The 27,633-nt window shown below is 39.4% G+C and overlaps 3 protein-coding genes across 4 annotated transcripts in view; 2 read left to right on the top strand and 1 right to left on the bottom strand.

Annotated features, from left to right (window-relative positions):
• Window positions 1-27,632, bottom strand: part of LOC116841816 (angiotensin-converting enzyme-like) — a 69,386-nt gene extending 41,754 nt beyond the window's left edge. The window contains exons 1-10 of one of the 2 annotated variants that reach the window (XM_032810209.1): window positions 27,504-27,632; window positions 20,915-21,151; window positions 17,139-17,297; window positions 16,911-17,007; window positions 15,362-15,505; window positions 14,609-14,800; window positions 14,303-14,400; window positions 14,030-14,199; window positions 13,708-13,832; window positions 10,090-10,432 (exon numbers count right to left, since the gene is read on the bottom strand). In XM_032810209.1, coding sequence (XP_032666100.1) covers window positions 10,090-10,432; window positions 13,708-13,832; window positions 14,030-14,199; window positions 14,303-14,400; window positions 14,609-14,800; window positions 15,362-15,505; window positions 16,911-17,007; window positions 17,139-17,297; window positions 20,915-21,151; window positions 27,504-27,617 — 1,679 coding nt within the window. In that variant the 5' untranslated portion in view covers window positions 27,618-27,632. Of the gene's footprint in view, window positions 1-10,089; window positions 10,433-13,707; window positions 13,833-14,029; window positions 14,200-14,302; window positions 14,401-14,608; window positions 14,801-15,361; window positions 15,506-16,910; window positions 17,008-17,138; window positions 17,298-20,914; window positions 21,152-23,819; window positions 24,045-27,503 lie in introns of those variants that run through there. The other variant, XM_032810210.1, reaches the window with a different exon arrangement.
• On the top strand, window positions 152-2,145 carry LOC116841823 (proline-rich protein 4-like). The gene is made up of 2 exons (XM_032810223.1): window positions 152-163; window positions 571-2,145. Exons 1-2 carry the CDS (start codon window positions 152-154, stop codon window positions 1,924-1,926), a joined length of 1,368 nt encoding a protein of 455 aa, XP_032666114.1. The 3' UTR covers window positions 1,927-2,145.
• LOC116841818 (proline-rich protein 4-like) lies at window positions 4,822-7,678 on the top strand. Its single transcript, XM_032810213.1, has 2 exons — window positions 4,822-4,988; window positions 5,454-7,678. Exons 1-2 carry the CDS (start codon window positions 4,977-4,979, stop codon window positions 6,594-6,596), a joined length of 1,155 nt encoding a protein of 384 aa, XP_032666104.1. The 5' UTR covers window positions 4,822-4,976; the 3' UTR covers window positions 6,597-7,678.
• Window position 27,633: the final 1 nt, after the last annotated feature.

Genomic DNA, 27,633 nt, shown 5'->3' with positions numbered 1-27,633 from the left:
ATAATTGTCACGAATAAGGTACTGCAAGGCTATAAAGGTCCAGCTGGTTGGACCGGCGAAAGTCGTCCACGGTGTATAAATAATAGAGAGATACCTTTCCGTTTGAATTCAGTATAGGTCGATCTATCGTCTTGATCGCAAAGACATCAGCATGGGGCACCAGGTGAATGCTTTAAATTCTGTACCTTTCGCAAAATAACATACTGAACCTTCTTTTGCGTAATTATGTCGATTCATAAAAAACTTAGTTATTTCACATATTATTTCATTCGTACGACAAGTGACATTTGTGATTGATTAAATGAAAAGAATTTAAATAACTTTTAATTGAATTGAAGATTAAAAGTTAATTAAATGACAATGATATAAACCAAATAATTTCTCTTTCATAGAAAATATTGTACTATATATTCGATAAAAAGTTTTTGAAGATTTCAATTTACTTTAAAATTATCTGTTTTAACGATCACACGATTTGAAATATCCGTCGTTAACTATTTTCATATATCAAGTTTAGATTATTTAGTATAGATTATTCATTTTTGTATAATGTATGCGTGTTCTTTTAAGCAGCAGCAGTGCCTAATAGTATTTCTATGTCTCGGGGTTGCCCTGACATCGTCAGCGAGTCGTAGAGAAGAGCTTGAGAAGGCAGCGGAAGTCGCTGTGGAAAAATCAGCCGAAAGAGCAGCCGAGAGAGCAGTGGAGAAGGCCCTCGACAGCGGAAACACCACTACGGAATCCAAAATCGTCCGCGAGTCTTATGCGAACATTAGAAAAGATCCGCAAAAAGAGAAGAAGGAGAATGACGATTACGGCAATAGGTATGTGCCGGTGGAAGACGAGGTGGAGCAAGAGGAAGACGTCGACGACTGGAGCACGTATTCTCGAGGTTCGAGATCTTATCCGCGAAACTTGAGGGGCAGAGGTTTTCGCGCATGGTCGAGCAAGCTCGATTTCCAAGACACATCGGATATCTGGAGAAGATTCCCGCGGAGCGAATGGTCTTACGAGGACACCATCTGGGACAAGCCAAGCGAGAAGGTTGTGACTTTAGAGAAGAAGGTTCCGGTACCCGTGACTGTCGAAAAGAAGGTGCCATTCCCTGTTTACAAGCACGTGCCGTACGAAATCAAGATACCGGTGCCGCAGCCGTACACGGTGGAGAAGAGGGTGCCGTACCCGGTGAAGGTGTACGTGCACGTGCCGGTCGAGATACCGGAACCTTACCAGGTTGAGAAGCAGGTTCCTTATAAAGTCAAGGTCGACAATCCCGTGCCGTACAAGGTCGAGGTGCCGGTACCGCAGCCGTACACGATTGAGAAGAGAGTTCCGATCGAGGTGAAGGTGCCGGTGCCGCAGCCGTACACCGTCGACAAGCCGGTACCCTACGAGGTGAAGGTACCAGTCAAGGTACCGACCCCGTACGAGGTCGAGAAAAAGGTGGCGGTGCCGGTAAAGGTGACAGTGGACCGGCCGTATCCGGTACCGGTGCCTAAACCTTACCCGGTGGAGGTTACTAAATCGTATCCGGTGGAAGTGCCCAAGCCGTACCCCGTGAAAATCAAAGTACCCGTGGATAAGCCGTATCCAGTGGCGGTGGAGAGACCGGTTCCGGTACCTGTTGAAGTGCCAGATCCCCGGCCGTACACCGTGGAAAAGCGCGTGCCAGTAGAAGTGGTGAAACCGTACTCCGTTCCGATTAAAGTGCCGCTGGATAAGCCGTACGAGGTGTACGAGGCGAAGCCAGTACTCGTCCCCGTGAAAAAGCCATTTCCTTACGTCGTACAAGTACCGGTGCCCGTCAAACTTGGTTGGAAAGATCGAGGCAACATCAAGGATAAAGAGGACCTGGCGGAGAGCGAGAGCGCCGAGACTGAGTGGCGGCGGCCGCGATGGTTAGATCACGAATCGTTCAAGCGATAAAATCGCAGAGGCATTTTCGAAATGCCGCAAGTAAATTACGGTATTAACACACACGTTGCACCGACTATCTTTTACGCCTAACGACGAGAAGTACATTCTATACAATTTGGAGAAAAAGATCGAATCCCACTAAAAGACTTAAGTTCCTCGTGTTTAGGATAATTCAGAGTTATATCTGCTGCATGATTTCTGAAGTTTCGTACCAACATGTAGGGAAATTTCTTGACTGTCGGATAATGACACGTTGACTTATCGAAAATATGATCGATATGTTTACGTAAATTTTAAGTTGAAATAGATATATACATGCGACAAACGAGTATGTGTGTGTTCGTTATTAAAAAATAAGATTATTGTGTATTGGTCAATTGTAGGCCAGTTGAAGCGGCGTTTCGTTCATTTAGAGTGAGGCAATTCGAAGCGACACGTGAATCCTAGAAAGTTGACGGTCTCTAATTACTCGAATGATCGTATCACTAACTTCTAAGCTCTCAAGTTAAATATAAGTAATCTTTTAGTTGCGCAATGACAAGCTCTCTATAAGATTCACGCATCGAGACGCGCATACGTGGATACGTATATTCAATTTTATTGGTTTATGTGTATTCTCTAACCGTTTCTCATATCTGTAAAAACAAAGCAGAGAAACGAAACGACCGTTTCTCTGCTTTAGCTGTCACTTCCTTGTCGATCGCGGGCGGGGGGAGATGGAGGGCGCTCGTGAAACTTTGGTAATAAAAGCAGAGCTCGTTCATTATTGGGCGTATCGTTAATTATGTAAAAAGTGCAAATAACGCTGCTAATCGATCCGCGCTCGCCGGACGATGCTTTTTGCCGTGACACCTGCGCGGATCGGCAAGGAGTGAGGATGAATTTTGCGTTTCTAACTGACAATGTCGCAACAGACGCGCATTATAGAAAATAAAACCGCGTCTTTCCGTTCGAGCACAATCGCGAAATAAGGAAATCACACAAGACTTTCGCGTGACGGCAAAAAATTGTTTTAATGTGACTTAATGGCGACAGACAGAGAGAGAAAGAGAGAGTTCTTGCACGCGTGATCGGTCAACTTTAGTCTGGCTGGTTCCAACATTCCTAAATACGCGTGTCATCATGCTTCGTCCCGCTAATGGTTCACAATAACATGCCGTGTGTGCGTGTAGTTGCTAGTGAAACCGCAAGTTCTATCGGTATCATCAACAATATTCGCGGGAGGCTCCAATCTTGAGCTCTGCTCCAATTTTACCCGGCGTAACGTTTAACCATTCACTTTTTCCTTTTTTTACAGCAATAATTAGTTTCGCTCGTTGCTACTCATTTCTTTCCTTCGCTCTCTATTACCTACAGACACGTATCTATTTAATATCTATCTCTGGATGGAATTGAAGTTGAAAAAAATTAAATTGAAAGCTAAAATGTTAATTGAAATTAAATTGAAGCTGAAAATGCGACTGTATCACTTGTATTCTACACAACTGTGAATCGTCCAATTCGTCAAATTGTAGAATAATTCTGATTTGGCATTTGCGCCACCCCTTCTTCCTCAAAAAACAAGACAATATAATCCTTTCGCAACTCATACTCTGCGAATTATAATTGGATATTATATCTATGCATAATTATATTCTGCGTTTCTGCTTCTCAGCGGGCAGCTAATAACAATATTGCGTCATATTTACCCAAGCGTCTATGTGTTCCATGTTTTCTCTTTCGTCCATTAGCACGAGTAATAATCTTGTTCGTACATTTTCTAATTGCAGCGACCAATTAGACCGGCGGCGGCCAAGTCGAGTGCAATTACGATCGCGCTCTTTGTCGCCTTGTGCTTACAGACGTTTTCCTCGCGGCCGCGGTTATTTCTCGCGTTATCAAGTCGCGACGCAAGTACAACGTTATTTCTTAACAGAATCGGCTCCCCTACGGCGGATCCAACGTACGCGGCTGGTAAACGGCGCACTTACGCAGCCGATTGGCATAGAACGCTCCGTGATCTACGTCTTCTCTTTGCGTCGCGACCGTTCCTCTCCTCTCCCGCGACTTTTCACGTTTTCTCTTCTCGTACCGTCCCCGCTTCTTCCTCTCGCGCTCTCCCTCGGACCGCAGCGGATACCGTTAGGCGTCGTCTTGTTCCTCGTCTCGGCCGAGAGAACTCGTCTGCAGCCTGCTGCAACCGTTGCCGTATCTTACGCGCGCGCTCGTCCTTCCGTGGCGACCGGATACGGAGGGGATTATTCCGAAGTTCTATCGGACGATACGAGAAATCTCCATGAGATGGAGAATAGCGGCGGGAGATTGGGTGCTCCGTCAGAGGAGGGGGATGATGGTAGGGAAGAAATGAAAATGTATTGACATGTCCAGTGGCGTAGACGCAGACAGGACCAAGAGGATCACGATCGAAAATTGCACAGTGTGTCCAATAGAGAAGTTTAAAACGATGAATATTATAGAATATTGAGATGGTCTGCACTCTTCTCGCGGAACAACCTTTACTAATTCCTAATTAAACCTTATTAATTAATTATTAATTATTAATTAACTTTATTAATTAAATGAATTAAACTTAATAATTCACGAACTTCGACGCAATATTCGCGCATTTTTCTCATTTTTTCAATTTGTCACCACGAGATTCGCCATTTGATATCGTTCGAAATTTTACGTGTTTACTTATTTAAGTAAGAAATGTATTTATTAAATGTGAACTCCTTCGTTTTCTACGAATGTACTTTCTAATTTTAGCTTCTATTAACATCGCCGTTATAGGAACTTCCGGTGTTAGTAGATCGATTCGCAACGGCTACGCCGATGGTCAGGATTATGGAAGCGTCGTCGTCTGTGCGTAGGATATATACACACATATATATATAAAAGCCACACGCGTTGCACGTCGGGCGAGCACCAGACGCGTGTGTTTCACTTTTCCGCGAGAGTGCAGAGGGGCTCGCTTGATACGCGTCGGGGGGAAAGCGGGCTATAAAGACGGTGGTATCTTGGGGGGAAACATCCAGTAAAGTCTGGACTTTGACCAGATCGTGAGAGACCGGACAGACATGAGAATTTTGGTAAGTTCAATCTTCCGCGCGCGCGTTGAGTAGAATTAGTCGCGGGTCTGCTAATCAGCTGCGCTTGGCTCCCTCGTTCACGCCATCCAACTGAACTTAAGATTTCACTTCGATTAAGTGTCAGAAATAACAACAGCAGCCGCAAAGTGCGATTTTTTTTTCAAGATTAATTAATTCCACTTGTGATCTAATCACAGCAAAGTTATCGTGTTTCATTGAGAATTATGGTAAAGTTAACAAGGTATATCGCGTTCATAGGATGAAAAATCTCGATGGCCAAGAGATTGACATATGAATTTGAGTAATTTTGCATCTTTGAGTAGTCTCCATGCGCGCGATATTCTCGGCATTGATAACTGAAGCTATCTGCGCGAGTCCAACGCGCGAATGGCACTCCTTCCATGAAGTAGAGCCGCAAGCGTGTGCAATTGATGCATTCGCCCACGAGGTTTCTATCGATTGCAGTTTCTCACGGTGTTAACGGGGCTACTGGCCTTGGCCGTGTGCGAGAAGGAGATCGAAAATGCCGGGGATCTGAAGAAGCAGAACAAACGGGGGCTGAGTCACATCGAGGGAGACTTCGGGGGACACGACGACGGCGGTTACGGCGGTGGTGGCGATTACGGCGGCGGTGGTGGCGATTACGGCGGTGGCGGCGACTACGACGGCGGTCATGATATCGGCGGTCACGACAGTGGATACGACGGTGGTTTTGGCGGTGGTTACACCATCGGTGGCGCCGGCGGCGACGACGGCGGCAAAGTCAAGCAAATCACGATCGTGAAAAACGTGAAAGTACCCTACCCGGTGGAGAAGAAGGTCCACTATCCAGTAGAGAAGGAAGTACCGTATCCGGTTAAAGTGCCGGTACCACAACCCTACCCGGTCGAGAAGAAGATACCGGTACCGGTGAAGGTTTTCGTGAAGGTGCCAGTTCACATACCACAACCGTATCCAGTGGAGAAGAAGGTGCCTTATCCGGTGCACGTGCCCGTGGAGAGGCCGGTGCCCTACAAGGTGTACGTCCCGCAGCCATACCCGGTCGAGAAGAAGATACCTTACCCGGTGAAGGTACCGGTACCAGCGCCGTTCCCGGTGGAGAAGCCCGTGCCGTATACCGTGAAGGTCCCGGTGCACGTGCCGCAACCCTTCCCCGTGGAGAAGCCGATACCATACCCAGTGAAAGTGCCCGTCGAGCGACCGTACCCGGTACACGTAATCAAACCATACCCGGTTCCGGTAGAGAAACCGGTGCCTTATCCGGTGGAGAAGAAGGTACCCTACCCGGTCAAGGTACACGTGGAACGACCGGTAGCAGTGCCCGTGGTGAAGCCAGTGCCTGTACACGTGAAGATACCGGTGCCGGCGCCGTACCCGGTGGAAAAGCCAGTACCCGTTCCGGTGGAGAAGCCGGTACCCTACCCCGTAAAAGTGCCTGTCGAGCGACCCGTACCGGTCCACGTGACGAAGCCGGTGCCTGTGACGGTACCAAAGGCGGTACCGTACCCCGTGAAAGTGCCGATAGCGGTACCAGTGCACGATCACGATCATGGTTCCTCGTTTGGTGATTACGAATCCAGCTTTGGGGGACACTCCGGGGGATATTAGTATCAAAGCGCATGGCAGTGGAGGATTTTTCGCTCTCGGCTCGAAGAAAAACTGACGCATACGGCAAGGGAGGAAGTCCCGAGTGAGAGAGATAGACAGGGGACGATACGATAGTACCAAGAAAATTCGTTAATCTGAGAAATTCGTTAAGCCGAGAAATTCCGATCAAAATGTTGTATATAAGAGAACGGAAACATACACGAAGAAAGTTTCACAGTCAAAATTACTACAGGATTTTGTAGCCGAACAGATCGATATTCTGCAGTAATTCACTATCCTTTCATTTTACACGCTCTACTTGTATTTTGGGAATTGTAATACGCTGTTAAAACACTGGTTATATTTCTAGCGAAATTTACTGTGTTTGTAGCGAAATTTACTATGTTTGTAAACAAAACAGACCTCATTGAGTCTATTTGATAGTCTATTAGACTAAAAACATAGTAAAATTGAAAAGGATTAATATGTAAAAAGAGCTATAATATTCTCTCCGTGTATAAAGGCGGGAATGCAATTAGAATTAGATAATCAGAGCGGGTTAATCGTGGCGATAAGATCCACTTGCGCAAGTCCTTCACTGCATCGCACGAGCGGACGCGTCGGCGCCCGCACTTTGCACGTCGCAATGACACTTTTTCTGCGTTCTCCTCTCTTTAATAAGTCGTAACGCGTCGTAACGTGGGAAAGATCCAAAAGCTCCAAAAATTGCGTGATTTGTAATGAGTAACCGGTCGACTCAATCGGGAGCGTTAAAGAAGCGTTTCCTTGGCGGACGCGCGACACAGGTGTATTCGCGCGCTCGCGAGGGAAACGCGGACGTATTTATTTTCCTGCGACTCGACGTCGTCCCCTCAACGTCGCGAGGAAGATGAGTTTGCAGAAGCAGCCGCTCTTGCGTCGCGAAAGGCGATTATGGTTGCCGCGAGTCCGCATAGACAGCGCTAACGATTTCTTAGATATAGTACCGACACTTAAGTACCTACGAACACATGTTGTACTATGTGTTTTTAATGACGTTTGTAAACAGATGTCTCTGTACGATGTCTTTCGCTTCTTTCTAATAAAACCAAAGAGCAAAGCGACAGCCTGTTGTCAATTCACCTTGATCTCGTCGTCGCCAATTCGCACAACACACACCTGGACTCACTTAATCCTAGAAAGCGGATGGCACGCAGAAAAAAACGTAAGCAGTAAGCGGTAAGCACATTGACCAGCCACAGTCGATGATATTCTTCTCAAGGTCCACGAATAATCAATTGCGATTCGTCAAGTTTGGTGCCACTTAAAAGTCTTGGCTCAGATCTACAGTGTGCTCTTTGCTTCCTGTTTTTTTCTCTTTCTGTCTTCTTGATTCAAGTCTTAAATCTTTAGCCAGAAAAAAATTAGAGAACAAAAAAGAGGAAGCAAAGAGTGCATAGATCAGCCTTTACTGCTTACGTTTTTCTGTGCCATCTACTTGTCTCGACCCGTCTCGATTCCTTTTTTCCTCACGATATCTATTATACGATAGATAGTTCCGATAAATGTGCCTTATGATTCCTTACACTATCTTCTTGTGAAGGAAGCTAAGTTACGAATCGAGCTGAAACGAACCAATGTAGATATATGGAGCGTATTCTGCGCTCGTTAGAGACAGAACAGTCAGGAAGGCGTCGATCGAGCGTGACGACGATCTTTTTATGTATTCGTCGCGTCGGCGACAATATCCTTGAACTTCGTGCAGCATGATGAATCGCTTATTCCCGATCTCGTGCGCTCGGCAACGCGCGACACTCGCCCCGCCCGGGGCTTACCTGTTCACGAGGGAGACATCGCGCTTCTTGTTCCGGTAGAGACCCGGAAGAGATAAGAGAACCTGGGCGAAAGTCGTTCTCGCGATTTTGGCCGTGCCGGTGCACGCGGAAATTCGCAACCGATAATTAAGTCGCCACCGCCGCCGACGCGAGGCTCTCATGAGTAATTAACCTCGTGCGATGCGATGAAAATGGAACTTTCCTTTATCTAGCATGACTAACGAAGGAAAGAGCGCATACGTAACATTTCCGATTCGATGATATCAGCGAGCCAACAACATCCTGTTCCACCTCGCGATCTATCATTTGGCATGCGGAGATTTCAGGTATTAGATCCCACAACTGCACTCATATCCCTCCAGCTGCAGCGCGCAACGATAGCCAGAGAAAGGGTCCCTTGCCTCTTTCTCCTCTGACTGATCCTCTACCAATGAGCAAATCACAAGAGAGGAGGAGCGCGAGATCGCGAAATCGAAAGTGAAATCACCGATCCTGCGCGCTCAGAATTGTTCGCGATGGAATTATTCGCTTCAGGCGCATTGGAAATCGCGCACGAGCGTCACGCACGCACTTCAAGTACGTAGCAAGTTCTATTTGATTATTATATCGTCAAGGTAGACATGTTGAATAAATATATCACATGTGATCCGTGAGAATATGTATTTACGCGTGTAAATACCTATCTAGTGTGTCGATCAGATAATGTGGTAGCGAAAATATCATTGTTTCCGCCGCTATTATTATTATTATCATTATTATTATTACTATTTTTATTATTGTTATTATTATATTCCACGTATTTAATGTTATAATTACAACCGCTTCAATTACCGAGATCGCCGAAGGCAATTACGGATTCGCCGTAGTGCAGCTCGGGCGATAATAATTTCGTTTATTTTACCGCCATTAATTCCCATGACTGTGCGAGAGGACTGACGGCTACGAGGATGAGACTCGTGCCGTAAATTGTAGAAATCGAAAGCATACTTGTGCACTGGCAGAAAAAATATCCAAGAAATAAAAATATTTATTCGCGGTAGTTTACTTATATGAAATATTTCTCAAACAAGGAAATACACATTTTCTTAAAATCCTAGATTTTTATAAAAGCAATTGCCTATTGTACTTAAACAGAATTTAAGAGAATTTAGTTTTTAGTAAATATTATTAGTATCCATCGCGCGAGTAAATATTTACTCAAAAAATGTTTTTGCAGGCATAGCGAAAATGAAGGAAGGAAAATGATTTAGACATGAGAAATTAGTTAAAGTAAATAAATATCTAGCAAACATCGCGATATATATCGCATATGCTGTGTATTTAATCAATATAAATGACAGACAGAATTTCTGTCTGAGCCATTTATGAAATTTAGACAAAAAAATTTTTTTGGTAAATTTAGCAAGAAAGTCTCTCTGTAGCGCGAAGTAAGAACTGTAGAACGTATGTTATATGTAAACGAATGTATAATTCTCACACTCACCTAAATTTGCTTACAGATATTGTTAGAATGTTGTTGCTGTAAATTCTACGTTCCAGCAGATACAACAAATTTTCTAGCAGATATAAGAGACAGCGATAAATCTTAACTGTGATATTTAGAATTCTGGTTCAGCAAAATATTTTCTTGAGTTTTTATTTTTTAGATACTCTGTTTCCTCAGTGAGTGAGAAATGCGAAAGCAGTGATTGGGTACTCACCGTATGTATGGAATATTGGCCGGGATGTGATACTTCGCACCTGGATCGAAGTCGTCCTCGGACCTCAGTACCGGCGGTTTCGTGCCCGTATATTGCTCCATCAACCTGTGCCAGTGGCAATTATACTCCTCTCTGTTTACGTAGCCGCGGAAGACGTCCCATCGCCACCTGTCCATTACGATACTGAAGGGCAACAGTACCAGTTTCTCCATCGCCAGTGAGAAGAGATAGTTAATGTCGGCCGCGCGCTCATCGATAAATTTGTTCGCCAAGTCCAGGGTTTGCAGGTGACGCGGCGTCGCGACGCTCAAGGCGATGGCCTCGCCGACAGCTTCGTGGAATCCTGGTAAATATAGCGGTGGTTATGGTAAGTACAGTAATTCTCACGGTATGTATGTGTACAAGGTAAGTATTACTGGTCCTCATTCGAGTACAGCAACGTTTACTCGTAACGATATAGCAACTAGATGAGAATTAGCGAAGCCTGTCGTTTATCTTCCCTCAGAGATTGTTATATAAAACAACGTTCATGTCTAATTCGTAATAATTAACAAATTGACGTTGAAAGCGTTACATTATCGTTGAATATTAAAGTTATGGATATGATGAGAGTTGTAACGACCTTCTTTAGTTATGTGCGCGATAAAACCTGTAATTTTTATCCCACTTTCGGCGCTATGACTACGGAATAAGCGCTTTTTAAAGTTCGATTTTATGCTACTGGTTTGTTATCTGGTGAGACACGAGCATTTCGCGGGAGTTTGGATGTGTGATAATCGATCGGTGAAAGTAGACGTCAGACGAAACAGATGGTCTGTCGCTGAGTTCCTTCTACGATTATTGCCGAGGTTTCTCGAGGTTCTCCGGTTCATTTTCGCGCGGATAGCCCGGTGGCTTTTTGATGTGATGTGATTCAGTGTTAACCAGGATGTAATTACGCGTCGGATAAGTCAAGCGTTGCAGATGACGCTGATTATTTCCTATTTTTATCACGTTTCCCTGTGCAAATTGCCTAACACTCAAACGTGTGCAATTAATTAAATCGTAATTTCGTAACTCGGATTTAACGTTCATCGCACACCACAAATATACAGATTACCGATAAAAACTTGGATAATAAATACCGCGCGAACGTGCGCGGCATATGTAAGACTGCGCCAAGATATTTTCCATCTTCTCAATTCACGATTTGTGAAAAGGTAATCAAATAAATAGATATAGCACGATATTACGATATATATACTATTATAATATCTTCTTAATTGTGAGAGCTTTGCGATGGAAATTTTTTACATATTCATATTAAAAATTTGTCATACACTGGGAAAAAATATCTAAAAAATAAAAATATTTATTTGATGGGCACTTTCTAATATATAGCAATTTACTTATACACGGAGAGAATATTATAGTTTATTTATATATAAACTCTCTTTAATTTTACTATATGTTTCTAATACTCCACAGATAAACTATCAATAAGTTTTATTTTACTAAAGAACATAGTAAATTTCGCTAAAAACATTGCAAGCGTTTTAATAGCACATTTTAGTTCCTAAAATATAAGTAGCACATGTGAAGCGCAAAAGGTTACTGAATTACTGCAGAATGTCAATCTATTCCTCGGTTATCAAATCCTATAATAATATTTACTATAAAATTCTCTCCGTATACTAATCTGTACATATATAAAATAGAATGTCTATCTATTTATATGTTCTCTATAAACTTCTAAACTCTGACCGATTTGCATAGTTACTCTTTAGGACTCTGTGGAAAATATAGACTACCATGAAGTCTGGACATTTCACATTTTGCCTCCCTCCTCATTTCATTCTCTTGATACTGTATAATAACCCGGGCAACGGCGAGTAATTTAAACTAGTATAAAATATTTTTCAAATAAGAAAATACACATTTTTTAAACTTTAGCTCTTCATGAAAACAATTGTTGATTCTATTTAAATAAGAGAATTTAGATTTAGGTAAATATGTTATGTTAATATTCGTCCCCGAATATAAATATTCGGTTTTACTCTAGATATTTAGAGGGTTAATCATGAATCTTTTCCTTAGAGTAAATTCGTGAAAAGTGCAAAATCTAATCTTGGAAATATATGGAAATGTTCACATCTCACGAGTTTACATTGGAGGAAAAGACTCATAATCGCCTTCAAGCACTGTAAAATTATTCATTTTTCATGATTTTATGCTAAGGGAAACAATTACATGATTGATAAGTAACATCGAGTTCACATGAAAAGTTACACGATCGATATCCAGATTGATTGATCGGTCGATCGGGCAAGACCACCGGTTGCGAAGCTGTTCTCGTTGGTTCAAAACTGTCGGTCTTCCGGTGCGGGGCGAACGACCGGGCCGGCCGGCCGGCCATTGCGACGGTGAAAGCGCGATTATACCGTAATAAAAATATTTTAACATCCGTGCTCGCGCTCGACGCCAATGTACGAGTAACATCCACTCGCCATTCGCCTATTCGCGAATAGCGCGAGTAGCGCGCGGTGTACACCTGGAGCGTATCGCTCTCGCTTTCGCGCTATTAGCCGTAAAGGCACACGTCGGCTGTGCCTTCCGGAAGTCGAGCAGGAGCGGACGGTTCGATTATGTAACACGTGTCGTCTGTCCAGTGTGCATGCCATCATCGCCGGCCATCTCCTACCCTTTTGTCCTACTCCGCCGTTCGCGTTTTCCCTTCCTGGCGTGATGCAACCTCTCGTTATCACGTCCGCGTATCGTGATAACGAGTGTCAACATCGTAACGTGATGGCGCATGATTGATGATAAGTGTGATGATATATCTCTACGACAATGTTATAGTATTATCCAGCTACGCGTATTAATTACAGAAAAGTAATATTATTGCTAGCTCAAAGTAGTTCTATTGCTAGTTTATCCTCTGTAGCGTGGAATATTACAAAATGTCAAGGGGATGAAATCAGAGAGATATCCAGATTTCATGTAGCCTATATTATTTTTTCCAGGGTTTCCTAGAGAGTAACAATGAAAAATTTGGTCCAGATCGGTCAAGGGGTTTAGGAGTGTACAGGAAACAGACAGACAGACACATTCTATTTTATAGAAATATATACACTGAGAAAAAAATACTTGGAAATTTATTTGTGGGATAGAAAGTTTATTTTTGTAAAGCAAAATTTATTTCTGTGAAATAAAGTTCCTTTCTATTCAATAATCTTTACTTCCCACCAATAAATTTTTAAGTATACTTTCTTAATATTATATGTTTCTTAATATGTATAGATTCTCGTATTCATTTTGATGATCGCTTGGCCGCAAGAAAATTTGATCTTTATTATGCAATTCGTTTTGTCAAGTGATTATTAATTTTTATTTCATCATGTTTCCTATTAATTTTTTATGTTTGTTAAAATTTATAATCACGGGAAACACGGGATTAAGGGTAGTGTTTATCATGAAATTTTACGAAATGTGCAGTAAATCTAAATTTTAACCTCAAGAATGTATGAGTAATGATATGTATGAGTGTAATTTAATTGTGCATGTTCTAATTTATTTTTGCAGATTTTTATCCTGGTTTTATTATAAAGGGTATCAGAAATTGTAGATGTATTCTCATACCTGGATTTGCGCCATCACGAAATTCGCGAGGTAGACCGCTATACCGCAAGAAGTATTGGATATGTGCCATCTCGTGATGTACAGTTATCAGATCCTTCATTGTTACTTTTGTGCACATTTTAATCCTGAACATAAATAACAATAACATGAAAAATTCTTACCTTTATGTACGATATAATCTTTTGATACGTATAATCTCTAAAAAATTTAATGGCGAAAAATTCATAACACATTATTTCGCAATATATTGACTTGTATTGTTTCGTAATATGTTAATTCATTACTTTGCATACGTCACGAATGTATTGCTTAATATAATAACCTATAATCCAAGCGATTGCAGAAATCCCACGCGGAAGCTTGACAGATTAATGGACGATTACCAGGATCGACGATTATACTTCCGGCCCAGAATTCCGGCGGCATAGCACTCAAATTTATGGACAGATAGAAATCCTGAGCTACTCGGTACATATCGATCGGGGTGTATCCCTGTGCGCGTTAAAATAAAATTTATATTAGCATACAGATTATTTAATAACTATCAATATCGACTTTTACTCATGATGTGTGATTACGAGATTGCAAATCTTACCTGAGCTTGCATCTCTTGAGTGACGTCGAGATACGTTTTTCCAGGGTATGGTAAGGTAACATCCAAAAGATTGCTCCAAGACTGTCCCCATACGTTGCCTGTAGTAATTTTTGTTATTGCAACCACGATCAAAATGTTATTCGTTCGGTAAAAATTGTGTAAATGACGATACAAATATATAATGTACTATCTATACTTCCAATTGTAGAAGCAATAATATTATTTAAATTTTTTACATTATTTAATATAGAATTTCACAATATGAATTTTTCGCGAATTGAATATTTCATAAAACGTTGTTTTTACCGAGGATATGAGATGGAAGAGGTGCGTGTCCGCCGATTTTTTCGGGACCGTATAAATCTCGTAATTTTCTGCGAACGTAAGCGTGCAGCTCTTCGTAAAGCGGGCGAATCGTTTCCCAAACTTCTTCGATGTCCTGTTGGAAATTAGGCGATTCATAGGGGAACATCCAATATTCGGCGGCGTCGGTAAAGTCTACAAAAAGAAATAATGATATTGAAGTATTTGATTATTCTTTACTTTGGCCAAAAATTGGTGTCAATGTTATTTGACATACAAATCAATTAGCATACACAACTGTCAATTAATCCGAGTATCAATAATTTGTTATATTAAAGTTATATTTGTTATATTAAAATTTGTTATATTTACTTAATACAAAAATGATTATAATATTTATTTACAAAAGTCTACAAAAAGAAATAATGATATTGAAGTATTTGATTATTCCTTACTCTGGCCAAAAAGTGGCGTCAATGTTATTTGACATACGAATTAATTAACATACACGTTTGTCAATTAATCCGAGCATCAATAATTTGTTATATTAAAGTTATATTTGTTATATTTATTTAATACAAAAGTGATTATAATATTTATGACATTTTACAATTTTGCATGGAACATTACTTGCTGATTTTGTGTCAAAAATTTTATGCAAATTGTAGCATTGTAGTTTATTACACTTTGCTATAATGCTAAATTATGTAAATTATAATACAAATTTCACTTCAATTATAATAATAATGAACGTACTGTTCAATCTTGCCGCATCGTTATTCAACGTAACCAATTGCTGATAGAGATCTCTGATCGGTGCACCGCTGCGTCTTCTCCATTCGGTCCAGACGTACTGCAACTCGTCCCAGTCCCGACTTTTCGCCATGATCTGCGATATCTCTACAACAATGCACAAAGAACACGGTCGATGCCAAGGTTCGTGATTTTCCGGCGCGTTGCCATCCGTGCGATATCGTCTCTTGAATATTGTCCCACCGGCATACACGTTAATCTCGCGAACAATCTGTCCTCTTTTCTTTTTTTATCCCGATCTGCGTAATTTGTCACTCGTTATGAATAGACGATGAATAACTATTCGACCTTGTATAAAGGGAAAAATTTTTTTTACTTTAATGTATAAAAAGATACATATTCTTGTAGATTTTTCATTTAAATTTAGATATTTAATTTAATATCGGACAATTTTCATAGATTTTAGGATTAAGAATGATTCTTTTCAATCGCACTCAATCGCACCCTAGATTGTTAGTAAAATAAGCTTTGACTGGATAATATTATTAGTGATTTATTGCACCGTACATTTCTGTGAAAGTAATGTATTCTCGTAAAGTAGCCTAAATTGTTGTGAATAGAGTGCCAATCATGCGGGTTATATCGCCGAAAAGTTTCGAAATTTATCAATCCAATTAACAAGAAAGTTGCGCGAATCGTGTCGACAAGGAATCTTTGATCTTTACCATCTTTATATAAGTATCGTTACAATATGTAATTTCTTTTTAATAGAAAAATATGCACATCATATTTTTCAATATATTCTTCTCTTTTCATTAAATCAAGAAATATAACATAACTTCATTAATCATAATTTAGACTCACTTACGTCTTATCATTTGGAACGAGCTCTAGGCCGGCGGAAAAGTCGATGAACCGCGCAAATCGGAGCCTCATAATACAGCACGTGCTACTAAATATAAAGACTGTGTAACAATCGCTTGTAGGCGATTATGCACCGGCATGAACCATAAATTCTTTGTCGAGCCGCGAACCCACCTATTCCTTTTCTTCTTGTTTCTCGCGAAGCTCGAGCGCGAAAAGTTCTGCTCAAATCATCATTTCTCGCGGCCAGTCAGACGCGCCGGGGCGCAATTAGATTCCCGTGATAAATTACACTTAACTGCATAGCGTCTTCGCTTAAATAATTAATTATCAGCTTTCTACGTGCACACGTGCGGCAACGTACTATCGTGCCGTACCGTGCGTACTATCATCCCGAGGATGTGTTTACCTCGTGTCTAAATGAGCGTGCAAGAGTTTTACGTCGAACGCGAAAAAATAGCAGACAATTAGAGACGCATCGCGGCGGCAAAGGAGTCGTCGTAAATTAACGGAGGCGAGGGCGCGGTAGGGAGCTTCCCCGCACACGCGCATATTCCATTTCTTCACACTTTCATGCGCATTTTGGGCTTACGTAAATCTCCCGCGGCGGAATTTCGCCGCGGCGAGCCGTGAAGGCGGCGTGGCCTGTCAATTTGCTCGTTACGGAGCGTAACGAGCGATGCATTACCTGGATATAGGCGCAGTCCACATCGGAAGGGATCGTTGTAGGCGCATATGGTCGCCCCGTTATAAACTGCGAGCATATCGTTGATCAACCGATTGTACTGCAAAGGAGTCATTTCATTATATCTACTATCGACTTCCTATCGCACTGCCGGGTTAATAGCAATGCGGGCGTCGTGGTCACGCTTGAATTATGAAAGAAGCGAAGTAACGTGAAGGAACTGCAACTCACCCTGTCCAGCTGATCGGGCGGTAACGCCGAAGGACCCACGACGGACAAATACCTGAGACGTCGTCTGATCGTGGGATCTTGGATTGCATTCCGGTCGATTCTTGAGATTAAGTACCAGGCTTGGTACTGAAAATCCGCGTAAAGCCGTTGCGCCTCCAACTGAAATGGCAATGCATGACGTGTGTTGCGAACAGCTCTCGGAGAGAGAGAAAGAGAGAGGAAAAATATTCTTTCGTTGTAATTTCATACGGAGAGAATATTATACAATTTCTTCCTTTTCGTATAAATTCGATTCTCCCTTTCGATATTTATTTGTATTATATATGTTATATATTATATATGTTTATCTTATTTCTTTATTATATATATTAAATATTTTTATATTATATATATAATATCTTTCGAAATAATCTTTTTTACTTGATTACGCTGCAACAAATTTTGTGTTGAATTTAACGCATTTCATATGTCCCAATTTATCCAGTCTAATTTTTGTGTTAATTTAACAATAAGGCAAATATATTAATAAATAACACGACTGTACATATAAAATATGTTACCAATATGTTACCAAGCAAATACATGTTACAAATTGTGTTATTTTAACACTTATAGTGAATTCAAAAAAGTCAAAATAACACAACGATAATATGTTAAATTAACATACGAATATGTTAAAAGTTTAACACAAAAATTTCTACGTAGATCAATTTCAACACAAATATAAAACATTTTTTACTGTGTGTGTTTCTAGTAGTACGGGAATAGAGAGAAATTGATAAGATCTATCTTGGTAAGAAACATATAGTGAATTTTGCTAGAAATATAGTATATTTTTTAACAGCACATTTCAATCCTTAAAATATAAATATGGCGTATGAAATAAGAAGATAATAATTTACTGCAAAATGTCAATCTATTTTTCGGTTACAAAATTACATGGTAAGTTTTACTATGAAATCCTCTCCGTGTAGATAGATATACGCATAAATTTGTGTTAGTTCTTTCAAAGTGACGAAATTACATGTCCGTATGTTTTATCACGTTTACTCAATGTATAATTAGGTGACGGAATTTTAAGAGTATGGGAAGCGCCATGTGGCTATTGTTGTGTTAATTACATGACGTAAGCAAATTAACGTCGTCCACGAGCGATTAGCGAACGCAGTTGCAGTAAAGTCGCGAATCGACGAACGACGCTTTTACCGTTAGAGATAAAGCCGCTGTATCTACGCTCTTCCTGAAAGTAGTTTGCGTTTGAAGGAAAGCGGTTAAGAAAGTGAAACCGTTCATTTAAGCCCTTACACTGTGTTTAAAAACACAGAGGAAAAGTTTAATTTATGAAACAGAAAAATAGAAACAAGTAAGAAAGAGATGCCCTAATTGTATAATATTATATGATATAACAATTAATATTAGGGAAGAAACAGCTTGTGTGCGGTGGTTACGTAATATGTATGTACATGTTAATCGTAGTTACGCGTCGCGCAGTATATATTTTCAAGAAGGAAAATTCAGATTACCATCACGTAATATACAAGACACAATTTTCCTATCATTCGATTCGGTCATACGTGTCTCTGACAACACTCGTGTCAGTACAACCGTCTAAGAGATAGCTGTTAAAAAAGTAAATAAAATATGTAATCGATTTGATGACAGTTACCTACCAATATAGAAATTGATTGGGTGTACAAGCTCGGTAACCGCTCGTTACAATACATCGCCGATGCGATGTATCTCACGCGATAATGAACGAGTATCTGGTAGGGCGTCGGCTCGTGCGATACTTGGACGTTCTCTGCCGCGGAAAAGGAAAACGGCACTTCGCGATTATCGTTAACGTCACGCGACGCGAGTCTCGCCAGGTGTTTCGCATTGAGAAGTACAAAATTCCCATTTCTCGTTAATATGAGAGAGAGAGAGAGAGAGAGAGAGAGAGACGCGCGCGCGTCGCGAGATTGCAAAATCGTTCAGAATGACTATCGCGCGACAATGGCATCGCCTGGGAAGATTTCCCGCGGTGGCGTTCGGCCTTTCGCGGACAATGCGGGCGGTCTCGTGCCAGGGAAAATCGTGGTCGCGATGTCTACGAGGCAGCGTTGGTGTGCACGACCCATCCGTCGGCCGATGGATAAGTTGATGTATGCAGGCACCACGGACAATCGCGAGGTAGGATCGCGTGAGAGGAGGTCGAGGTCCCTACGAAAATGTTTCATAGGGTGGACGTGAGTCCCATACGATTGTGCGCGACTCGCTTTCTATGGTCTATCGTCGGACTGTTTCTTGAAATTGAAAACTCTGTCTCACTGATGAGACAAGATTTAATTTTGTAATTTAGTCCTTGCGTACTCTTTGCTTTGCGACAGCAAATTGCTGCAAGTTTAATTAATTCTTTAGTTTCAGTTTTTAAACTAATGTGTAACTTATTCTGAGAATACATTCTTAAATATCGTAGGCATGAAAACGTATCTTTAAAAAAAAATTTTTTCTTACTTTAATATATAAAAAGATACGTATTTTTTTATAGATTTTTCATTTAAATTTAGATATTTAATTTAGTATCGGATAATTTTCATAGATTTTAGGATTAAGAATGATTCTTTTCAATTGTATCCTAGATTGTTAGTGAAATAAGTTTTGACTGGATAATATTAGTGATTTATTGCGCCGTACATTTCTATGAAAGAAAGCAATATATCCTCGTGAAGTAGTCTAAATTACGTGTCGTGAATAGAGTGCCAATCATGCGGGTTAGATTGCCGAAAAGTTTCGAAATTTATCAGCCCAGTTAACGAGAAAGTTGCGTGAATCGTGTCGACGAGGTACTCTCTTAAAGTGAATCAGTGAAACATTATTGAAAGCAGTAAATATACATTAATTTACAGCTTCACTGAATATACACTGAAACTGCTCAGTGTTATACTTATAACTGATATCAGTGACTATTCACTGATTCACTTTAAGAGAGTAATGACGCGACAAAACTTCTGAATGGTAATATTAACGGTAATATTATGTAATTATTATGTAAATTACTATATAATTTTGTAGTAATACTAACCCTAAAACAATTTCGATAACCAAATATTAATATTAACGAAAATTCGAATTAAACGCTTCAACTCGACCGCCATTTTAGTACCGCTATGTTTGTTGACAAAAATACCCATGGCATATTTTTTAAGTTAAAGCGTCGGGAACACGTTTTAGACACTTTCCCGAGCGATAACACGTTTTTATGGAGAAAATAGCGGAAGAAGAAAAAATTAGTCCTAAAAACATGCGTTTTTATTTTATTTCGCAAAAATTTTGCATAAATTGCGATTTTTTTTAAATTTTCTTAACGCTATTCGATAGCGACATCGAAAATGGATTTATTTTGCAAAAATTTTGCATAAATTGCGATTTTTTTTAAATTTTCTTAACGCTATTCGATAGCGACATCGAAAATAGATTTATTTTGCAAAAATTTTGCATAAATTGCGATTTTTTTTAAATTTTCTTAACGCTATTCGATAGCGACATCGAAAATAGATTTATTTTGCAAAAATTTTGCATAAATTGCGATTTTTTTTTAATTTTCTCAACGTTATTCGATAGCGACATCGAAAATGGAATGGTACTCTTTATAAACAATAGACTTTATTTCCGTAAAATAAATGGTTCAAATGAACGTAAAATTTCAGCACGTTTGGGCGATAATGGGTTAAAGAAATTAAATTTTCTTAACAATAAAGCATAGATATATTCTTGGCGTATTTATATAGACCTACCGCTTGTAGCTGTGAGTATTCATTAACGTCGGTTTCGTATGCCCATTGCGCCACGACGTTAGCGCTGCATCTTTCCGCACCGAGAAAGTCTAATCTGGCTAGGATATTACGGACATCTAATTCGTTGGAGGGAAGTTGCCGCCCCGGACCGTCGGGAGCATCGTCTCTGTACTGTGGCAAGTCCAATTGAGCCGAAACCACCGACAACAGGCACAGTATAAGCGCTGACCATTTTATCTAAAAGTATCATACATGTTAGTTTCGTGCCTCTTGAATATTAAGACGATATCTTAAACAACAATAGTTAAGTGTTAATATATGCGATGAGCTGCTGATAAAAAACAAAATACAAATGATATTTTATCTAAAACGCGCGTTTTTCGTTGCTTCGTTCTCTCAGATTACATCAAACAAAAATTATAATTATATATATTATATATATTTGTTATGTTTAAAAAGTTGACAGAGATCGTAATTATTATCTAGATCTTTGATTAATAAAAACTTCAAGTTATACCAATGCTCACTATGTAATCTATTAAATATCTATTAAGATTTTAATGAAAATTTTAACAAATTCTGTATCGCCAAAATGTCTATTATTTATTTATATTGTGTAACAATGTCCGCACTTAAGTATTTTGTGTATCACTTGTGTTATTATTTCTAACGTTTGTGCGTGATAACGGAGTTGATAAAAGACACGTAAGCACAAGTAAGCAAATACTAAATACATATTCGTTATCGCTCAATACCAAAGTCAGGCCATAATTGCACGACCATTCAACTAAGAGGAACTTACGAGGGTAGTGAACTCGGTCGCTCCTATGTTTCGATTGATTTATATCGCCGACAAGGTACATGTGCGTGTAACTAGGTCAAATATATACATCACATATTACGCTTTGCTTATTATCTTCCATCTTTTGTGGAACTCCCGAAATTATTTAGTTAGTCATTTATACGCACATCGCTCTCTTTCCTCTCTGGTTCAATCTTATATATTTGAATCATATAAGTTTGTGATATTATCCTGTTGCCGCAATAACCTTTCCCGGTGGTTATTTTCTTCCTACGTACGTGAAAAAATGTTTCAAAAGCTCATACACCCCTCGTCCAATCTCATTGATGTACTGATATGAAGAAATAAAGAAAATATTTATCAGAAATTGTCGGAAGTGTTCTAAGATTCAAGAACTAGGTTACGAGTTATGTATAAGAATAAATATGTATGTATATATATAGCAACGAAACAATGCGTGTAGTGTAACAATGTATATAGTGATGAAATTGCAAGGAGAACACTTTGTGACATGTTATATTTATGTGGGTTTATGGACAATTTATGAAATATGAAGAGCGTTGTGTCGTGCAAGAACTGCCACGCCAATTACCGTGCAATTATTATGGGGAGGACACTCTTACGAGTTAATATGGAGATCTCATTGTTTCTTTAAATCACGCCATGACATGAAATGAGCGGAGCATTTACGTGCAATTCATTTGTTGGTCTCACGGTCACGTGTTACGTCTTGGCATTACGTATTTCCTCTTAGCATGAAAGGTATCTGTTTATGTGTACAGTAGTAGGTCATCTGCGACTGATCAAGATGCAATGACCTTGGTTTCATAGAATCGCGCTTATAGAAAAATATATATCGTCACTCAGATTGTTTAATTGATCGATCATCGTTTAGAAACTTAGAATATACTTCGCTTTGATGGAAATGTCTTTTAAAGTTTCATTGAAATAAAGTTCAATAATATTATCTGCAAATTGATGACATAACATTTTAATGAACATTAATTGTTTTATGATAGAATACTCTGTCTAATAATTGCTACCTATCGTAGTGAAATTGTTTAACGAATCACACATATACACACACAATGAAATATTTTCTTCATTATGTGAATTATTTTATAATAGAATAATAAAAATATATTTCATTATTAGTCATTAAGAACCCTTAATTAAGAACAATAATAAGATATTAACATTTCATATGAATAAATATAAAAAATATAAATAAAACTTAAAACAACAAAAAAACACGAAGTTTGGATGTACTCATAAAAGTAAAAATAAAGTGATATTATACTTGCTCGCGATAGAATCAAAGCATCTCATACCAAGATCTAACGAACAGAAAAATGACTCATAGATTCACTTAAGCAATATCCGTCTTTCATATTCTCCGTATGTTTATCTAATTTATATAATTTATAGTAACATTATTCTCAATTCATATCACGTCTGCTGAAGGTCTTAGCTTAATTAAAATTGCTCGAATCATATTTACAAATTTGTATTTACTTATTTCCACTTGAGTATAATTTAAAATTGCGTAGTATGTTAAATAACAGAAGGCAAACCGCAATGTTTCAGTAAGTGTAAAAATATACGGCCCGAAAGTGAATACTGAAAGCATTTCTTGCGTACTTAACTAGCACATGTGAACATCCTGACAAATCTTGCACATAACTATTTGAAAGATTCATTGACATAAACGTTTTGACACTCTTCCAAACTGGATTGTTTCTTCACTATTCTCTCGTTTACCTAACCACGTGTGTCTCCCATAACAGATTCATTTACAGCTTTTAACACTAACAGGATCACCTTCGTCATCTCACCGAATACAGAGCGCCATCTTATCTCTCTTGCAGTTTCTCTCATTTTTATCCCGATTTTCTCACATTTTACGATTTTGCATAACTTAACTAAGATAACGCGATATTATGGCAGGTACATCAAGATTACGTTGCTTTTCTTCACATAAAGGGTCCTCTTCGTGATCCTTCGCGAGATGAGGGATCACGATCCCTTTTAACACAGTACTTCCAACGTTAAAATCTGCATCACTGTAGAAGATTGCCACAATTAACATCGACGAAGACTTACAAAGCTTCGACCAGTGCGGTCCACATCCGACTTCCCGTAGGTTCTACTGAACACGTGCTCCATGTGCGTCGAAAATCGGATTGGTCGCAACCCCCGTCGGCGATCATATACGGTAGTCGATCGATGGCAGGTACACGCAACGATTCGTCGCCGACGTCGTCGTCGTACAAAATTCCGTTCCACCGATCGAGCACGACTAACACGAGCGACAGTTTCGTTCTGCCGACACTAAAAGCCTCGTGGCCGACGTCAAGTGTACATTTATCCCTGCGAAGCTGTTCGAACGCGACCACGGGGAGGTCATCCGTAGCGAAAAGTGGGGGATTCGTGTACACTTCGTTCGTGTCGTTGGTTCGTCGGTGACGCTGCTACCAGACCGATTGTTCGTGGGAGGAAGGTAGTCGAGGACGAAGAGGAAGATGAGGAAGAAAAGCTTGCTATTCATCTAATATGCGAAAGGTGCAAGAAGGAAAAGGGAAATTAATTTTGGACGAGAAAGTTCAGGATAGGACGAGGATGGAGAGCAAAAATGAGAGCTTCTAAAGTCGAGGAATGGCGAGGGGATTTTTGCTATCTGGAATCTCCTTCAACATTCCACGCGAGAGTAGAGGGTGGCGGGGAATGCCATATCTCGCGAACATTGCGTCAATGCGATTGAGAAGAGCGAAGAAAGAAAGAGTAAAAATGTAGGAGTGCCAGATAGCTATGAGAGAGGGAAATTGAGAGAGGTCGAGGGCCAACCGGCTACCGATTGCGACAACCTGAAGCTCTCACGTTGACAAGAGTTACTCGTCGACCCTCTTCAATGAGGCCCATTGTCTGTAGGAGTATGCGTCTGCTCGTTGCAATGCTGTAAGCATTACAGATTTGTTCTCGAAACCACTAATGGAAAAGCATACTAAGGATGAAGAAATTGTTCGAAATAAGAATAATAGAATTATTCATCAGCACGATTTAGCGATATACACCGTCGACTTGATGAAGAAACTTGTAAGTTGAAAGAGTAAGTGGAAATTTTGTCACAATTCTCATTCTTGGATACTTGCATGTGTGAAGTTTACTCGAATCGCGTTAATCAGAGAAAAGATTGTTGATGTATTTTTACTTGCGATGCGTTTTCACTTGGTTTTTCACCGATAAACTCTTAGGCCCGTATTAATTATTAGGCCGTAGTTATTACTTGAAACTCATCTCGAATGAGATACTTAGATTTGAACTCAGAGTTAGATAAAAGTTTTTCAGTTGAAAATCACAATTACATATATAAATATCATATATATTGTAATTTAACTGAAAAACTTGAATCTAACTTAAAATAAAAATTTGAAAATCTTACATGAGATAAATTTCAAGTGACAACTATTAATACAGGCCTCAATTTGTAAAATGTATTTTATTGTCGTTACTAAATTTACCAAAGCTATTGATTTATTGATTGGTAAATTGCTATTTCCAGCTGGCTCAGTATTACTGATATTGATTAAATTGATGCTTACTATATCAGCGCGCTGCTAATTGTGGAAACCATCTAGTTGAATTCAATACTTTCGGTTCAAACTGGCCATTTTAAAACAGTAATCAGTAAGTAACTAGTAATTAATAAATTCAAAACCAATAAAACTATAACGGCTCTAGAAATTAAAACAAAATAACAATATTATTAAAGACAATAAGAGCCAAAAATTGCTGGTGTTATGCGCTTATAACTTAACCATGTAAATAAAATAGAAATATACTAAATTAATTTAATTTAAACATTTCGACCATTGGATGTGGTCTTTTCAGTCGGTTGTCAATATCAAATGATGTCCATGTCATGAGAAATTGTAAGTTGTTATATTCTCAGCGTTGATAGTTGGTCGCGAAATCAATTCAATCAATCATATCCGTGTTTGCAGGCGCAGACATGAGCAAAAGGAGAGCTCTACAAATTCAACAGTCCAAGAATAGAAAAGACTTGTGGTCACAACACGGATACGTATTTTTCAGTCAGCGTTTGGAATAATTAAAAAACAATAAAACTATTTATATACTATTGTTTCTGTTTTATTTACATGGTTAAATTATAAGCGCATAATACCAGCAATTTTTGGCTCTTATTATCCTTAATAATATTGTTATTTTGTTATAATTAATACAATATATTATGTAAATTATGGCGATTAACGATCTTGATGTTTGCAATTATCGTAAGTGCTATATCTTGTACGAGATAATGGGAACTATGCTATTTGATGCAATGGGAACTATGTTATTTTATGATCCGCCTATTTACAAGGACGTATATGCGCGTATAGTGATCTTTCAAGGAACTTTTCGTTTCTTCTAAGGAGTTTTTCTAAGCTATGTTGCTGTGTGTGTATCGGCCCGGAATTTAATATTTATTTTGATAACTAGAGATTTTTTTTATTTAAGACTCCTGGGGAGTCGCATCATCCATCTCTTTTTAATGACGTCAGAAGCGAGAAAACGCATGCTAAAAATTCCTGCAAAATACGTCGAGATAAACAGATATATCCACAAAACGACATTTGCGATCGATTAAGTACACCTCTAAAATACTCCGTACACTTTCCTTTTGTTCTAACAATCAACAGATAATTATAAAATAAATGTGACGTGCAATCGTCTTTTCTAACCTAATTTCCTCATTATCTTGTCATATTAATTTTCCGATTATCTATTGATTTTTAGAACAAAAGGAAAGTGTACGGAGTATTTTAGAGGTGTACTTAATCGATCGCAAATGTCGTTTTGTGGATATATCTGTTTATCTCGACGTATTTTGCAGGAATTTTTAGCATGCGTTTTCTCGCTTCTGACGTCATTAAAAAGAGATGGATGATGCGACTCCCCAGGAGCCTTAAGTACAATTCTGTCATAGAGCATAGTTCTTTTGCAAGGAAAAACGTCCAGGATTTTTTGTGGAAATAACACGAATATTGTATGTAAGTGTCATTCACAGATGACTCGGAAGGGCGTGTACAAATGAAACATCGATGAATAGGTTCTACGAAGCATTGACTTAAAACTGACTACTACACAATTTTATGCGTTACGAAGTGACTCATCGCTTACGAGTCCGTCCGCGTAATTATACTTAATCTCGTCGAGGTATGACTGCATGAGTTGTTTCCTGAATCGAGCGGATTTATCTTTTCTTCGAGAACTACGGAGCCACTCTGTTAAATCTCACATACATTTATTTCGATACGACTTTGTCAGAACCGATCACAACTCGTATATTTATGACATCTTATCGTCAAGTAAATCGATAAATTTCGTATTATTTCTTCAACAATATTCGTCAATGTAAGAAGAAACTCTCTCAGAACGAATTAAAACGTTAGCTTAGTCTTGTTTTGATTCCTCCTATCGATGTAACAAAGTTAAAATATCTCTAGAAGAAAACTGCGGACGTATTAAAGTAAATTTCCGCTTTATCAAAATAGTTGATATAATTCATAACTCAGTTTCATAACCTAGTCACGTGAAGTTGGCACGTGATTTGGATCTGATCTGGATAAAGACGTTATTCCATATGCATCACAAATAAAGAAAAAAAAAAGTAAGAAATATGCAAACACGTGGCATTTTGCGGAGATTTGCGCTGTTACGCGATCACACGGTATATGGCCGCGAAATAAACGCAGATACGAATCAGTTTACGCGTATTAAACTCACTTGATCTTGAACTAGATGTTCCACGTCCCTATCATGCGATCGGCACTCGCTTTGACAGCGACTAACAGTACAGTAGCCACAACGTGGACTACTCCTAACGACTGTGATTAACATGACGGCAGTTCACGCG

This window comes from Odontomachus brunneus, unplaced genomic scaffold (assembly GCF_010583005.1).
Source record: "Odontomachus brunneus isolate Ranch 3 - 2012 unplaced genomic scaffold, Obru_v1 Obru_scaffold_018, whole genome shotgun sequence".
Lineage (NCBI taxonomy): Eukaryota > Metazoa > Arthropoda > Insecta > Hymenoptera > Formicidae > Odontomachus > Odontomachus brunneus.
The sequence above is the reverse complement of the archived record's forward strand: the minus strand, read 5'-3'. Positions and strand labels throughout refer to the sequence as shown.